This window comes from Salvelinus alpinus, chromosome 30 (assembly GCF_045679555.1).
Source record: "Salvelinus alpinus chromosome 30, SLU_Salpinus.1, whole genome shotgun sequence".
NCBI classification, from domain to species: Eukaryota; Metazoa; Chordata; class Actinopteri; order Salmoniformes; family Salmonidae; genus Salvelinus; species Salvelinus alpinus.
In genome coordinates, this window is record NC_092115.1 from 10,979,119 (window position 1) to 10,997,062 (window position 17,944).

Sequence of the window (17,944 nt, forward strand, 5' to 3'; positions counted from 1 at the left end):
TTTGTTTTTAATACATTTGGAAAAAAAATCAAAAAACCTGTTTTTGCTTTGTCATTATGGGGTATGTGTAGATTCATACATTTTTGAATAAATCTGTAATGTAACAAAATGTGAAAAAAAAGTCCAGGGGTCTGAATACTTTCCGAATGCACTGTATATAAACTTAAAATAAAATCGCACACCAACCTTTTGCTACATTCTGACGCATGATGGTCTCTTACATGGCATATCAATCCATGCAATTACTATCTTGAAAAGCACGTTTTCACTCATGACTGATACAAACATTACCTTGGTAGCCTGGAGGGCCCCTTAGGCCTTTAGGTCCGGGGTAAGAAGTTCCCGGGGGTCCCTGGGAGCCTGTGTGACCTTTGAATCCGGGGAACCCAGATGGCCCTGGTGGGCCCAACACATCTGGTCCTGAGAGAGTGAGATGTGACACATAAGGACTACTGGTACCTGCTTCTATTAGTAACATACTTTACCTGGATTTAGATTTCTATTCAGAGACAGTTACTTATTGATAAGTGTTTGTAATCTCACCTCTTGCTCCCTTCTCTCCTTTCTGGCCTTGTAGCCCGTTCAGACCATGCAAACCTGGGGGTCCTGAGAAACCTGTGGAGAAATTCACATCAAGTCAATCCCATATACATCAAAATGCAACTACACATGGGGACAAAGATCGTACTTTTTGGAGAAATGTCCTCTCGTCTGATGAAACAAAAATAGAACTGTTTGGCCATAATAACCATCGTTATGTTTGGAGGAAAAAGGGGGAAGCTTGCAAGCCGAAGAACACCATCCCAACCATGAAGCATGGGGGGTGGCAGCATCATGTTGTGGGGGTGCTTTGCTACAGGAGGGACTGGTGCACTTCAAAATAGATAACATCATGAAGGAGGAAAATGATGTGGATATATTGAAGCAACATCTCAAGACATCAGTCAGGAAGTTAAAGCTTGGTCACAAATGGGTCTTCCAAATGGACAATGTCCCCAAGCATACTTCCAAAGTTGTGGAAAATGGCTTAAGGACAACAAAGTCAAGGTATTGGAGTGGCCATCACAAAGCCCTGACCTCATCCTATAGAAAATGTATGGGCAGAACTGACAAAGCGTGTGCGAGCAAGGAGGCCTACAAACCTGACTCAGTTACACCAGCTCTGTCAGGAGGAATGGGACAAAATTCACCCAACTTATTGTGGGAAGCTTGTGGAAGGCTACCTGAAACGTTTAACCCAAGTTAAACAATTTAAAGGCAATGCTACCAAATACTAATTGAGTGTATGTAAACTTCTGACCTACTGGGAATGTGATGAAAGAAATAAAAGCTGAAATAAATCATTCTCTCTACTATTATTCTGACATTTCACATTCTTAAAATAAAGTGGTGATCCTAACTGACCTAAGACAGGGGATTTTTATTAAGATTAAATGTCAGGAATTGGGAAAAACTGAGTTTAAATGTATTTGGTTAAGGAGTATGTAAACTTCCGACTTCAACTGTAGGTTGGGTCTTAGTACCTGTAGGACCGGGCAGTCCAGGATTGCCCTTGGGTCCTTGACCTCCGAGAATTCCTCCGGGAGGCCCTGGGGAGCCTGGACGACCCGGCGGACCTGAGGGACCAGGGAAACCTGCACACACACACAAACTTTAGAATCTAATGAATCTAAATGCTTACATATGTAGACACTAAACAAGGACATATACATAAATGAAATGTCTTGTACCCTTTCCTAAGGAGAAAATATGAAATGAGTGACATACAGAAAGGGACTTTAGAGGTCCATTACCTGGGCCACCCAGTGGGCCTCTGGCTCCGTGGACACCAGGCTGTCCTGGTGATCCTCTGGGTCCTGGGCCCCCTGGATCTCCTGGGTCCCCCTTTGAATCTATAGAGGGTGAAAAAGATCAATTAGGGTTGCAGATTTCTAGTCACTTTCCCAGAAATTCCGGTTGGGAGGTTCCCAGAATCAGGAGGAAATAAGAAGGAAATCTGTAATCCTCAAACAAGGATTTCTGGGAAAACTTAACGGAATTTTGCAACCCTAGTACCAATCACACCTGCACATACCTTCTAGGAGTGTGAATCACTCCCCAACACAAACCTTTTTGGAAGTGAACACAAATACAGAAAACAGCAGCAGCCTGACTGACTGACTGACTGACTGAGAGCAGCAGCCTGACTGACTGACTGACTGAGAGCAGCAGCCTGCCTGACTGACTGACTGACTGACTGACTGACTGACTGACTGAGAGCAGCAGCCTGACTGACTGACTGACTGACTGAGAGCAGCAGCCTGACTGACTGACTGACTGACTGACTGACTGACTGACTGGGAACAACAGCAGCAGACTGCCTGACTGACTGACTGACTGACTGAGAACAGCAGCAGCAGCAGCCTGACTGACTGACTGACTGGGAACAGCAGCCTGACTGACTGACTGGGAACAGCAGCCTGACTGACTGACTGACTGACTGACTGACTGACTGACTGACTGACTGACTGAGAACAACAGCAGCAAATTGACTGACAACAACAGCAGCGGATTGGAAAGAGTTAAGAGCTGACCTGGGAAGGCACCTCATCTTCCCCCAGGACATTGTCAGCACAACATTCAGACCAGACCTGCCAGTCTGGTCAAGGAGCACCAACATCTAAATGGCCATGCTAATGACTCCACGGGAGAAAAGCATTAAGGAAGCGTATGAAAGGAAGCTGTTGACGTGCCAGACACTCGTGGATGAATGCACTGACAAGGGATGGAAGGCCAAGTGTCTACCAGTAGAAGGACACTAAGGATTCTATGAGTAAAGGGAGCACAGCGTTAGAAGATCTGTTGCATAGCTAGGCAGGAGGCAGAGAGGGCATGGTAATGGCTGGAGGAGCAGTTGGCAAGCCACCTGGCTCAGATGGGATCAACCCGATCGGCGCACCCTTCAGAAGGTGTAGTGAGCAGTGCCAAAACACCTAATGCATTGGGGACCTCACCTGAGCATAAGCCCTTTTGCAGCTATCCTCTGTTTGCAGGTAAAGTATGGCAAGCTAGCCATAGCATATTCAGTTAATATCTCTGAATATCATATGTGACCTGAAGTTACTCCTATTCTAATGACTCAGCATCACACTCTGGATAAGAGCAGTACCAGGATCAGGATCATGGGAGAACATAAACACAAATGAATAGACAGGAGAGATATGGTCATGATACATACATAGCACACAGTTCTGTCATGCTGCACTCTTAGAAAGGGTTCCAAAAGGGTTCTTCGGCTGTCCCCATAGGAGAACCCTTTTTGGTTCCAGGGAGAACCCTTTTTGGTTCCAGGGAGAACCCTTTTTGGTTCCAGGGAGAACACTTTTTGGTTCCAGGGAGAACACTTTTTGGTCCTACGTGGAAAGGGTTCTACATAGAACCAAAAATGGTTCTTCAAAGGGTTGTCCTATGGGGACAGTCGAATAACCCTTTTAGGTTCTAGATAGCATAGTTTTTCTAAGAGTGTACTGTGCACTGATGTGACTTCTAGACTGTACGGGCCAGAATCCCCATTGGAAGTGAGTGTTTATTTAGTTACTTTTTTGTCTGGTAGGTCCGGGAGTCCTAAACATCCTGTATCCTGTTGTCATCATCTCAAAACTGTAATAGCGTTGTTTGTGATTGTTCACTCCGTTGGAAATGTGTCCAAATGTAGTGCCCTTAGATACTCTGGCTCTAGCCAAGAGGAGTGTAGAGCTCTGTATGGGGAATAAGGCGCCATGTTGTAAGTAGACGTTGTATTGTGATCACCTATGGTTCTGCTTTCTCCTGGAGGACCCGGTGGTCCAGGTAGTCCTGGTTGCCCTATGGAGTCTCCTGGGTCACCTGCAGAATAGGGTCAGGGTTTGAGTTTCAGTTGCTCATGACGGCAGGATACAGAGAAGATATCAGTCGTAATTACAGCACTTTCACTCTGATAATAACCCACGTTTTGTAATCCTCTCCTCCTGTTCCTCTATGACCTCCCCTTTCTCTCCTCCTGTCCCTTTATGACCTCCCCTTCCTCTCCTCCTGTCCCTTTATGACCTCCCCTTCCTCTCCTCCTGTCCCTTTATGACCTCCCCTTCCTCTCCTCCTGTCCCTTTATGACCTCCCCTTCCTCTCCTCCTGTCCCTTTATGACCTCCCCTTCCTCTCCTCCTGTCCCTTTATGACCTCCCCTTCCTCTCCTCCTGTCCCTTTATGACCTCCCCTTCTTCTCCTCCTGTCCCTTTATGACCTCCCCTTCCTCTCCTCCTGTCCCTTTATGACCTCCCCTTCCTCTCCTCCTGTCCCTTTATGACCTCCCCTTTCTCTCCTCCTGTCCCTTTATGACCTCCCCTTCCTCTCCTCCTGTCCCTTTATGACCTCCCCTTCCTCTCCTCCTGTCCCTTTATGACCTCCCCTTCCTCTCCTCCTGTCCCTTTATGACCTCCCCTTCCTCTCCTCCTGTCCCTTTATGACCTGCCCTTCCTCTCCTCCTGTCCCTTTATGACCTCCCCTTCCTCTCCTCCTGTCCCTTTATGACCTGCCCTTCCTCTCCTCCTGTCCCTTTATGACCTGCCCTTCCTCTCCTCCTGTCCCTTTATGACCTCCCCTTTCTCTCCTCCTGTTCCTTTATGACCTCCCCTTCCTCTCCTCCTGTCCCTTTATGACCTCCCCTTCCTCTCCTCCTGTCCCTTTATGACCTGCCCTTCCTCTCCTCCTGTCCCTTTATGACCTGCCCTTCCTCTCCTCCTGTCCCTTTATGACCTCCCCTTCCTCTCCTCCTGTCCCTTTATGACCTGCCCTTCCTCTCCTCCTGTCCCTTTATGACCTCCCCTTTCTCTCCTCCTGTTCCTTTATGACCTCCCCTTCCTCTCCTCCTGTCCCTTTATGACCTGCCCTTCCTCTCCTCCTGTCCCTTTATGACCTGCCCTTCCTCTCCTCCTGTCCCTTTATGACCTTCCCTTCCTCTCCTCCTGTCCCTTTATGACCTGCCCTTCCTCTCCTCCTGTCCCTTTATGACCTCCCCTTTCTCTCCTCCTGTTCCTTTATGACCTCCCCTTCCTCTCCTCCTGTCCCTTTATGACCTCCCCTTCCTCTCCTCCTGTCCCTTTATGACCTCCCCTTTCTCTCCTCCTGTTCCTTTATGACCTCCCCTTCCTCTCCTCCTGTCCCTTTATGACCTCCCCTTCCTCTCCTCCTGTCCCTTTATGACCTCCCCTTCCTCTCCTCCTGTCCCTTTATGACCTCCCCTTCCTCTCCTCCTGTCCCTTTATGACCTCCCCTTCCTCTCCTCCTGTCCCTTTATGACCTCCCCTTCCTCTCCTCCTGTCCCTTTATGACCTCCCCTTCCTCTCCTCCTGTCCCTTTATGACCTCCCCTTCCTCTCCTCCTGTCCCTTTATGACCTCCCCCTCCTGTCCCTTTATGACCTCCCCTTCCTCTCCTCCTGTCCCTTTATGACCTCCCCTTCCTCTCCTCCTGTCCCTTTATGACCTGCCCTTTCTCTCCTCCTGTCCCTTTATGACCTGCCCTTCCTCTCCTCCTGTCCCTTTATGACCTGCCCTTTCTCTCCTCCTGTCCCTTTATGACCTCCCCTTCCTCTCCTCCTGTTCCTTTATGACCTGCCCTTCCTCTCCTCCTGTCCCTTTATGACCTGCCCTTCCTCTCCTCCTGTCCCTCTATGACCTCCCCTTCCTCTCCTCCTGTCCCTTTATGACCTGCCCTTCCTCTCCTCCTGTCCCTCTATGACCTCCCCTTCCTCTCCTCCTGTCCCTTTATGACCTGCCCTTCCTCTCCTCCTGTCCCTCTATGACCTCCCCTTCCTCTCCTCCTGTCCCTTTATGACCTGCCCTTCCTCTCCTCCTGTCCCTTTATGACCTCCCCTTCCTCTCCTCCTGTCCCTTTATGACCTGCCCTTCCTCTCCTCCTGTCCCTCTATGACCTCCCCTTCCTCTCCTCCTGTCCCTTTATGACCTGCCCTTCCTCTCCTCCTGTCCCTTTATGACCTCCCCTTCCTCTCCTCCTGTTCCTTTATGACCTGCCCTTCCTCTCCTCCTGTCCCTTTATGACCTCCCCTTCCTCTCCTCCTGTCCCTTTATGACCTCCCCTTCCTCTCCTCCTGTCCCTTTATGACCTCCCCTTCCTCTCCTCCTGTCCCTTTATGACCTGCCCTTCCTCTCCTCCTGTCCCTTTATGACCTCCCCTTCCTCTCCTCCTGTTCCTTTATGACCTGCCCTTCCTCTCCTCCTGTCCCTTTATGACCTCCCCTTCCTCTCCTCCTGTCCCTTTATGACCTCCCCTTCCTCTCCTCCTGTCCCTTTATGACCTCCCCTTCCTCTCCTCCTGTCCCTTTATGACCTGCCCTTTCTCTCCTCCTGTCCCTTTATGACCTCCCCTTCCTCTCCTCCTGTTCCTTTATGACCTGCCCTTTCTCTCCTCCTGTCCCTTTATGACCTGCCCTTTCTCTCCTCCTGTCCCTTTATGACCTCCCCTTTCTCTCCTCCTGTCCCTTTATGACCTGCCCTTTCTCTCCTCCTGTCCCTTTATGACCTCCCCTTCTTCTCCTCCTGTCCCTCTATGAACTCCCCTTCCTCTCCTCCTGTCCCTTTATGACCTGCCCTTTCTCTCCTCCTGTCCCTCTATGACCTCCCCTTCCTCTCTTCCTGTCCCTTTATGACCTCCCCTTCCTCTCCTCCTGTCCCTTTATGACCTGCCCTTCCTCTCCTCCTGTCCCTTTATGACCTCCCCTTCCTCTCCTCCTGTCCCTTTATGACCTCCCCTTCCTCTCGTCCTGTGCCTTTATGACCCCCCCTTCCTCTCGTCCTGTGCCTTTATGACCTGCCCTTTCTCTCCTCCTGTCCCTTTATGACCTGCCCTTCCTCTCCTCCTGTCCCTTTATGACCTCCCCTTCCTCTCCTCCTGTCCCTTTATGACCTCCCCTTCCTCTCGTCCTGTGCCTTTATGACCCCCCCTTCCTCTCGTCCTGTGCCTTTAAGATCCCCTTATCCTTATCACGTTTGTGTGTATTTTCTGTTGTCTCTCTACTCACCCTTTAAGCCTGTCACTCCTGGAAGGCCTGGGTTCCCAGGAGGTCCCGTGTGCCCAGGGTCCCCCTGCAAGGGGGACAAACCAACAGTCACTGGCATAGCAACATACAGTAACACCCACTGGCATAGCAACACACAGTAACACCCACACACCAAGATACTCACACATAAACATCCTGTGTCTTAACAAAGACATCTGTTCTTACATTACTTCCAAGACCACTAACTTGGGATGGAATATATTCTCAGTTTAATTACACAGACATACTGCACCTCATTTATCAATCTTGAGTGGCATTCATTTGTCTGGAAACCATTCATAATAGCAATTTTTACCAAAGTTTTAGTAGTTGAATGAGGTAAACAAAGAACATCTAAGATGTAGTGATGAGTATCAGTAATGAAGTACCTTATCACCGACTGGTCCAGGGAAACCAACTATACCACTCAAGCCTTTAGCTCCTCGAGGTCCGGGGGGTCCGGGGAGACCAGGTCTGCCAGGTTGTCCTGGGAGCCCTTTCTCATATCCAGGGGGACCATCCTGTCCATTCCCCCCTGGTTTACCTGGTGACCCACTTGAGCCCTTGGAACCTGGGAAGAAAGAACAGTGCATTGTTTATCCATGTATTATCAGAGAATCAATAATACAGTCTCACTGTCTTCCACCTGCTAAAATACAGTCTCACCGTCTTCCACCTGCTAAAATACAGTCTCACCGTCTTCCACCTGCTAAAATACAGTCTCACCGTCTTCCACCTGCTAAAATACAGTCTCACTGTCTTCCACCTGCTAAAATACAGTCTCACCGTCTTCAACCTGCTAAAATACAGTCTCACCGTCTTCCACCTGCTAAAATACAGTCTCACTGTCTTCCACCTGCTAAAATACAGTCTCACCGTCTTCCACCTGCTAAAATACAGTCTCACCGTCTTCCACCTGCTAAAATACAGTCTCACCGTCTTCCACCTGCTAAAATACAGTCTCACTGTCTTCCACCTGCTAAAATACAGTCTCACTGTCTTCCACCTGCTAAAATACAGTCTCATTGTCTTCCACCTGCTAAAATACAGTCTCACTGTCTTCCACCTGCTAAAATACAGTCTCACTGTCTTCCACCTGCTAAAATACAGTCTCACCGTCTTCCACCTGCTAAAATACAGTCTCACTGTCTTCCACCTGCTAAAATACAGTCTCACGGTCTACCCCCTGCTAAAATACGGTCCCACCGTCTACCACCTGCTAAAATAAAGTCCCACCGTCTACCCCCTGCTAAAATACAGTCTCACCGTCTACCACCTGCTAAAATAAAGTCCCACCGTCTACCCCCTGCTAAAATAAAATCCCACCGTCTTCCACCTGCTAAAATACAGTCTCACCGTCTTCCACCTGCTAAAATACAGTCTCACTGTCTTCCACCTGCTAAAATACAGTCTCACTGTCTTCCACCTGCTAAAATACAGTCTCACTGTCTTCCACCTGCTAAAATACAGTCTCACCGTCTTCCACCTGCTAAAATACAGTCTCACCGTCTTCCACCTGCTAAAATACAGTCTCACCGTCTTCCACCTGCTAAAATACAGTCTCACTGTCTTCCACCTGCTAAAATACAGTCTCACTGTCTTCCACCTGCTAAAATACAGTCTCATTGTCTTCCACCTGCTAAAATACAGTCTCACTGTCTTCCACCTGCTAAAATACAGTCTCACTGTCTTCCACCTGCTAAAATACAGTCTCACCGTCTTCCACCTGCTAAAATACAGTCTCACTGTCTTCCACCTGCTAAAATACAGTCTCACGGTCTACCCCCTGCTAAAATACGGTCCCACCGTCTACCACCTGCTAAAATAAAGTCTCACCGTCTACCCCCTGCTAAAATACAGTCTCACCGTCTACCACCTGCTAAAATAAAGTCCCACCGTCTACCCCCTGCTAAAATACAGTCTCACTGTCTTCCACCTGCTAAAATACAGTCTCACCGTCTTCCACCTGCTAAAATACAGTCTCACTGTCTTCCACCTGCTAAAATACAGTCTCACGGTCTACCCCCTGCTAAAATACGGTCCCACCGTCTACCACCTGCTAAAATAAAGTCCCACCGTCTACCCCCTGCTAAAATACAGTCTCACCGTCTTCCACCTGCTAAAATACAGTCTCACCGTCTTCCACCTGCTAAAATACAGTCTCACTGTCTTCCACCTGCTAAAATACAGTCTCACCGTCTTCCACCTGCTAAAATACAGTCTCACCGTCTTCCACCTGCTAAAATACAGTCTCACCGTCTTCCACCTGCTAAAATACAGTCTCACTGTCTTCCACCTGCTAAAATACAGTCTCACTGTCTTCCACCTGCTAAAATACAGTCTCATTGTCTTCCACCTGCTAAAATACAGTCTCACTGTCTTCCACCTGCTAAAATACAGTCTCACTGTCTTCCACCTGCTAAAATACAGTCTCACCGTCTTCCACCTGCTAAAATACAGTCTCACTGTCTTCCACCTGCTAAAATACAGTCTCACGGTCTACCCCCTGCTAAAATACGGTCCCACCGTCTACCACCTGCTAAAATAAAGTCCCACCGTCTACCCCCTGCTAAAATACAGTCTCACCGTCTACCACCTGCTAAAATAAAGTCCCACCGTCTACCCCCTGCTAAAATAAAATCCCACCGTCTTCCACCTGCTAAAATACAGTCTCACCGTCTTCCACCTGCTAAAATACAGTCTCATTGTCTTCCACCTGCTAAAATACAGTCTCACCGTCTACCCCCTGCTAAAATACAGTCTCACTGTCTTCCACCTGCTAAAATACAGTCTCACTGTCTTCCACCTGCTAAAATACAGTCTCACCGTCTTCCACCTGCTAAAATACAGTCTCACCGTCTTCCACCTGCTAAAATACAGTCTCACTGTCTTCCACCTGCTAAAATACAGTCTCATTGTCTTCCACCTGCTAAAATACAGTCTCACTGTCTTCCACCTGCTAAAATACAGTCTCACTGTCTTCCACCTGCTAAAATACAGTCTCACCGTCTTCCACCTGCTAAAATACAGTCTCACTGTCTTCCACCTGCTAAAATACAGTCTCACTGTCTTCCACCTGCTAAAATACAGTCTCACTGTCTTCCACCTGCTAAAATACAGTCTCACTGTCTTCCACCTGCTAAAATACAGTCTCACCGTCTTCCACCTGCTAAAATACAGTCTCACCGTCTTCCACCTGCTAAAATACAGTCTCACCGTCTTCCACCTGCTAAAATACAGTCTCACCGTCTTCCACCTGCTAAAATACAGTCTCACTGTCTTCCACCTGCTAAAATACAGTCTCACTGTCTTCCACTTGCTAAAATACAGTCTCACCGTCTTCCACCTGCTAAAATACAGTCTCACTGTCTTCCACCTGCTAAAATACAGTCTCACCGTCTACCCCCTGCTAAAATACAGTCTCACTGTCTTCCACCTGCTAAAATACAGTCTCACCGTCTTCCACCTGCTAAAATACAGTCTCACCGTCTTCCACCTGCTAAAATACAGTCTCACCGTCTTCCACCTGCTAAAATACAGTCTCACTGTCTTCCACCTGCTAAAATACAGTCTCATTGTCTTCCACCTGCTAAAATACAGTCTCACTGTCTTCCACCTGCTAAAATACAGTCTCACTGTCTTCCACCTGCTAAAATACAGTCTCACCGTCTTCCACCTGCTAAAATACAGTCTCACCGTCTTCCACCTGCTAAAATACAGTCTCACTGTCTTCCACCTGCTAAAATACAGTCTCACTGTCTTCCACCTGCTAAAATACAGTCTCACTGTCTTCCACCTGCTAAAATACAGTCTCACCGTCTTCCACCTGCTAAAATACAGTCTCACCGTCTTCCACCTGCTAAAATACAGTCTCACCGTCTTCCACCTGCTAAAATACAGTCTCACTGTCTTCCACCTGCTAAAATACAGTCTCACTGTCTTCCACCTGCTAAAATACAGTCTCACTGTCTTCCACCTGCTAAAACAAAGTCTCACTGTCTTCCACCTGCTAAAATACAGTCTCACTGTCTTCCACCTGCTAAAATACAGTCTCACCGTCTTCCACCTGCTAAAACAAAGTCCCGCTGTCTACCCCCTGCTAAAATACGGTCCCACCGTCTACCACCTGCTAAAATACAGTCCCACCGTCTACCACCTGCTAAAATACAGTCTCACTGTCTTCAACCTGCTAAAATACAGTCCCACCATCTACCACCTGCATCCTCTTATTTTAATTTGAAGTATTTTTCTAAATAAAACCCCTAGTCCAACATCTATTACCAAAGCAGAACTTATATGGAACTCAAAAGGGTTCTACTTGGAACCAAAACGGGTTCTTCAAAGGGTTTTCCTATGGGGACATCTAAGAGTGTGCAGACGGGGTATTGTTGTGTTTCTCTCACCTCTGGCTCCAGTGAAGCCGTCCTCTCCTGGTGGTCCTTCAGAGCCCTTCTGTCCTTTAATGGTTATGACTCCTACTGGTCCAGGACTTCCGGGGGGACCTCTATGACCTGGGGACATTCTACACTGTCAACATGTAATATACTGAACAATATAATATACTACACTATGTGTACATATAAGTACAACATATATAATACTGTTAATGCAACAACAACGGGTGATATAGCGTTCTATGCAGAAACAGTCTACGATGAGGGACAGCACACTGAAAATGTAATGTTGTGTAAAGTATGCACAGAGAGGAAATCATGCACATAGTCATGAAGATAGATAGGATACTGTAAACAATAGATAAACACAATACTGGGTATCTATTTCATTCTATGGATGCTGCAAAGTGCATACATTATAATGTACAGTATATTCACTTTGTACCTTTGGCTCCTTTGTACCCCTGGTCTCCATCCTGACCGTCACGTCCTGTAAAACCCCTTTCCCCTTGCCTCCCTCGGGATCCTGGGTTTCCAGGCCGACCCGGTGTACCAGGAACAGCCGATCCATCTCTACCAGGATATCCCCTGGGCCCTGGGAAAGATGACATCATTGGGAAGAGTTAGATAGTCCATTGGCTGGGTCATGTTCATTAGGGCACCACATGAAAATGTTTTAAAATATTTTGCAATGGAAAAACAATTTGTGTTTCTTATTGGTGCCTAATGAACACGGTCCTGGTATATTTTGTACTCCAAATGGGATACCAGGGTTGTGAATGTCTATTTTGCAAGCTATCTATTTTGAGGCAGGCGATACCCAAAACATGGCATCCATATTTATATATCCTTATCCCAATTCAAATGAAATAGTTGTGCGAACAGAGAATCACGTAAATGTCATAACACTACAATGCCTTTGGAAAGTATTCAGACCGTTGACTTTTTCCACAATTTGTTACGTTACAGCCTTATTCTAAAATGTATTAAATAAATACAAAGCCTGAGCAATCTACACACAATACCCCATAATGACATCACAATACCTCATAATGACATCACAATACCCCATACTGACATCACAATACCCCATAATGACATCACAATACCCCATAATGACATCACAATACCCCATAATGACATCACAATACCTCATAATGACAAAGTGAAAAAAGGTTGTTAGAAATTTGGGCAAATCTATTCAAATTAATAAACAGAAATACCTTATATACATAAGTATTCAGACCCTTTGCTATAAGACTGTTGCGCTCAGGTGCATCCTGTTTCCATTGATCATCCTTGAGATGTTTCTACAACTTCATTGGAGTCCACCTGTGGTAAATTCAATTGATTGGACATGATTTGGAAAGGCACACACCTGTCTATATAAGGTCCCACAGTTGAAAGTGCATGTCAGAGCAAAAACCAAGCCATGAGGTCGAAGGAATTGTCTGTAGGGCTCTGAGACAGAATTGTGTCGAGGCACAGATCTGGGGAAGGATACGAAAAACATTCTGCCGCATTGAACCAGTGGTGTAAAGTACTTAAGTAAACATACTTTAAAGTACTACTTAAGTGTTTTTGGGGGGTATCTGTACTTTACTATTTATATTTTTGACAACTTTTACTTCACTACATTCCTAAAGAAAATAATGTACTTTTTACTCCATACATTTTCCCTGACACCCAAAAGTACTTGTTGCATTTTGAATGCTTAGCAGGACAGGAAAATGGTCCAATTCACGCACATCAAGATAACATCCCTGGTCATCCCTACTGCCTATGATCTGGTAGACTCAGTAAACATACATGCTTCATTTGTAAATGATGTCTGAGTGTTGGAGTGTGCCCCAGGCTATCTGTAAATTTTGTTTGGTTTGCTTAATATAATGAAAGTGAAATGATGTATACTTGTACTTTTACTTTTGATACTTAAGTATATTTAAAACCAAATACTTTTAGACTTTTACTCAAGGAGTATTTTACTGGGTGACTTTCACTTTTACTTGAGTCATTTTCATTTAAAAGGTATCTTTTATTTTACTCAAGTATGAAAATTGGTTACTTTTTCCACCATTTCCAAGAACACAGTGGCCTCCATCATTCTTAAATGGAAGAAGTTTGGAACCACCAAGACTCTTCATAGGGCTGGCCGCCCGGCCAAACTGAGCAATCGGGGGAGAAGGGCCTTGGTCAGGGAGGTGAACAAGAACCCGATGGTCACTCAGCTCTGGAGTTCCTCTGTGGACATGGGAGAACCTTCCAGAAGGACAACCATCTCTGCAGCACTCCACAAATCAGGCCTTTATGGTAGAGTGGCCGGACGGAAGCCACTCTTAAGTAAAAGGCACATGACAGCGCGCTTGGAGTTTGCCAAAAGGCACCTAAAGACTCTCAGACCACGAGAAACAAGATTATCTGGTCTGATGAAACCAAGATTGAACTACTTCAACAAAGTACTGAGTAACTGAGTAAAGGGTCTGAATACTTATGTAAATGTTATAGTTCAGTTTTTTTTAAATAGATGAATTAGCAACAAAAAAATCCCATCTGTTTTTGCTTTGTCATTATGGGGTATTGTGTGTAGATTGATGAGGGAAAAAAACTATTTTATCAATTTTAGAATAAGGCTGTAGCGTATCAAAATGTGGAAAAAGCCAGTGAGTCTGAATACTTTCCGAAGGCACTGTATTTTAGTCAACCGGGTGGATTTGCTTGCGTGTGTGCTGAGACAAGCTGGAAACAAAAATAGTTTCTGTTTATTAAATATGTAATACAATAGTAAAAGTAACCAGCATATTATTCGACATTGCCTGTTGCTGTGGTATGTTCAGATGATAATAATAACCATCATCATCAAAATTTGAATTAATAGTGATAATAATAATAATATTGATAATAATAATATTGATTTAAAAATAAAAAATAAATGATAAAAATATTGATATTAATAATAATAAATGGGACCTGGCTCACCTTTGGTCCCTGTTACACCAGGGAAGCCCGGGTCACCTGGTGACCCACTGAAACCCTTGGCACCAACGGGGCCCGGGGGACCTGGAGGCCCGGGGATCCCTGCTGGTCCCTTCACTCCACGTCCAGGAGGACCCATCACACCCTTATGTCCTTTATCACCACGGAAACCTAACAAGACACACCACTAAATGACTGAAAGTAGTACATGTCTTTTTAACTAAATGTGAGGTGGAGGACTGTTCAGAGCATATTGTACAGTGGGAAGCTCTGTGCAGTGAGCATTTTATATTTATGTAGTGCTTATGAATACTTTATCGATGCCATATTAATCTTTTATAATTTATAGTTCCCTTAAAGTGTGACTGTTAAAATGACCATGGAAAGATGACATGCTCTGGGGATAGTTCCAAAACCTAATTGATTCCAAATATGGGCCCTGATTTTAGCGGTGTGTCAAACAGATCAAACATGAAAAGAACTGTACCATGTGGTGGCTATTTTAGATCCTCACCCGATGGGCCCCTGACTCCTGGTGGTCCTGAGGCTCCCGGTGGGCCAACAGATCCTTTCTCTCTACATTCTATTGGCCCTGGAGGACCGCTCGGTCCTGGGTCCCCAGTGTCTCCTTCTGACCCCTTGTAACCCACACCTCCATACGGGCCTGGTCCCCCTGTTATGAAATCACCATATGGTTAGAGATGCAATGAGCCCCATCTTAGAGTCACCAAGAACAATGAAAGATTGTAAAGCATTCTTGGCATTCTCTCAACTAGCTTCACGAGGTAGTCACCTGGAATGCATTTCAATTAACAGGTGTGCCTTGTTAAAAGTTAATTTGTGGAATTTCTTTCCTTCTTAATGCATTTGAGCCAATCAGTTGTGACAAGGTAGGGGTGGTATACAGAAGATAGTCGTATTTGGTAAAAGACGAAACTACTACTAAAGGACATCAATAAGAAGAAGAGACTTTCTTGGGCCAAGAAACACGACCCGGCCAAGCTGTCCCTCATACCATCATGTTCACCTAATCAACCCCAGCTTACAATTGGCTCATTCATCCCCCTCCTCTCCCCTGTAACTATTCCCCAGGTCGTTGCTGTAAATGAGAACGTGTTCTCAGTCAATTTACCTGGTAAAATAACGGTAAAAAAATGAATAAATAAAAGACCGGTGGAAATCTGTCCTTTGGTTAGATGAGCCCAAATTTGAGATCTTTGGTTCCAACTGACGTGTCTTTATGAGACGCAGAGTAGGTGAACAGATGATCTCCACATGTGTGGTTCCCACCGTGAAGCATGGAGGAGGAGGTGTGATGGTGTTAGGGTGCTTTGCTGGTGACACTGTCAGTGATTTATTTAGAATTCAAGGCATCACAGTATTCTGCAGCAATACGCCATCCCATCTGGTTTGCATTTAGTGGGACTATCATTTGTTTTTCAACAGGACAATGATCCAAAACCCACCTCCAGCCTGTGTAAGGGCTATTTGACCAAAAAGGAGAGTTATGAAGTGCTGTATCAGATGACCTGGCCTCCACAATCACCCAACCTCAACCCAATTGAGATGGTTTGGGATAGGTTGGACCGCAGAGCAAAGGAAAAGCAGCCAACAAGTACTCAGCATATGTGGGAACTCCTTTAAGACTTGTGGAAAAGCATTCCAGGTGAAGCTGGTTGAGAGAATGCCAAGAGTGTGCAAAGCTGTCATCAAGGCAAAGGGTGGCTACTTTGAAGAATCTCAAATATAAAATATATTTTGATTTGTTTAACACTTTTTTGGTTACTACATGATTCCATATGTGTTATTTCATAGTTTTGATGTCTTCACTATTATTCTACAATGTAGAAAATAGTAAAAATAAAGAAAAATCCTGGAATGAGTAGGTGTGTCCAAACTTTTGACTGGTACTGTACATATACAGTAACAGTGTCTGGTGGGCCAATGCAATGTTCTTCCAATGTCCACTGCTCTATAATGGTCTCTCTTTCACTGTGTTGACTACTAGATGTTATGACAGTGAAATATTGTGTGTGTGTGTGTGTGTATTAACAGTGAGTTAGATGCACCTGGAGGCCCAGGGATGCCTGGCAAACCAGGACCTCCCTTGGGTCCCAGTAACCCAGGTAGTCCAGGTGGACCCATGGGACCAGGTCCGGTGTTGAAGGTGTCTCCTGGAGGTCCCGGCCAGCCTGGAGAGCCTGGTGGTCCAGGGAGTCCTGGTGGTCCGTCCAGGTTGATTCCAGGTTGACCAGGGTCACCATTATCTCCAACACATCCTTGGTGTCCTGATTGGGAAGAGGGATCCAGACATGAACCATCTAACTACTCACACTAACTACAAACACTAACTACAAACACTAACTACAAACCACCAACCAGTCCCTTAATTTATTCAGTCATAACCATTATAACCCATTTTAATTTTAAAATTATATCTATTTACTGTGTAAATATTACAGGCCCGAGGAATGACCACGGTCAAGTTTTGTGTCTCTATTCTGTATCAGCTGGATTATCACTGCTGAGGTAGGAGTAGCACTGGATTAGCACTGCTGAGGTAGGAGTTTTACTGGATTAGCACTGCTGAGGAAGGAGTTTTACTGGATTAGCACTGCTAAAGAAGGAGTTTTACTGGATTAGCACTGCTGAGGAAGGAGTTTTACTGGATTAGCACTGCTAAAGAAGGAGTTTTACTGGATTAGCACTGCTGAGGTAGGAGTTTTACTGGATTAGCACTGCTGAGGTAGGCATTTTACTGGATTAGCACTGTTGAGGTAGGAGTTTTACTGGATTAGCACTGCTGAGGAAGGAGTTTTACTGGATTAGCACTGCTGAGGTAGGAGTTTTACTGGATTAGCACTGCTGAGGAAGGAGTTTTACTGGATTAGCACTGCTGAGGTAGGAGTTTTACTGCATTAGCACTGCTGAGGAAGGAGTTTTACTGGATTAGCACTGCTGAGGAAGGAGTTTTACTGGATTAGCACTGCTGAGGTAGGAGTTTTACTGGATTAGCACTGCTGAGGTAGGAGTTTTACTGGATTAGCACTGCTGAGGAAGGAGTTTTACTGGATTAGCACTGCTGAGGTAGGAGTTTTACTGGATTAGCACTGCTGAGGTAGTAGTTTTACTGGATTAGCACTGCTGAGGAAGGAGTTTTACTGGATTAGCACTGCTGAGGAAGAAGTAGCACTGCCCTCTACTGGACGTATAGCGGAACCTAGCCAGGTCCAATCCATTTCATAAAGATAGAATGCAACGCTGGTTTGATTTTACTTGAGCCTTACAAATGAACCCACTGACCAACAAACACACCAACCACCAACCACCGCTAATCCAGTAAAACTCCTTCCTCAACTCTGTCTATTAATGACATAAAAGCTCATTTACAAAATAAACCCAGAACGCAATGTCATTCATTTGGAATGGATAACATCGCTGGCCCAATTGCGCGCCGCCCCATGGGTCTCCCGGTCACGGCCGGCTGCGGCAGAGCCTGGACCCGAA

At 45.8% G+C, this 17,944-nt stretch overlaps 1 protein-coding gene across 2 annotated transcripts in view; it reads right to left on the reverse strand.

Annotated features, from left to right (window-relative positions):
- LOC139559661 (collagen alpha-4(IV) chain-like) overlaps positions 1–17,944 on the reverse strand; it is a 68,225-nt gene that overhangs the window by 8,967 nt on the left and 41,314 nt on the right. For both annotated transcript variants that reach the window (XM_071375856.1, XM_071375855.1), the window contains exons 28-39: positions 16,507–16,725; positions 14,952–15,110; positions 14,441–14,608; positions 11,910–12,059; positions 11,474–11,581; positions 7,460–7,641; positions 7,053–7,116; positions 3,790–3,864; positions 1,794–1,892; positions 1,524–1,634; positions 544–615; positions 292–420 (exon numbers count right to left, since the gene is read on the reverse strand). In XM_071375856.1, the coding sequence (XP_071231957.1) occupies positions 292–420; positions 544–615; positions 1,524–1,634; positions 1,794–1,892; positions 3,790–3,864; positions 7,053–7,116; positions 7,460–7,641; positions 11,474–11,581; positions 11,910–12,059; positions 14,441–14,608; positions 14,952–15,110; positions 16,507–16,725 (1,536 nt within the window). The remainder of the gene's footprint in view (positions 1–291; positions 421–543; positions 616–1,523; positions 1,635–1,793; positions 1,893–3,789; positions 3,865–7,052; positions 7,117–7,459; positions 7,642–11,473; positions 11,582–11,909; positions 12,060–14,440; positions 14,609–14,951; positions 15,111–16,506; positions 16,726–17,944) is intronic.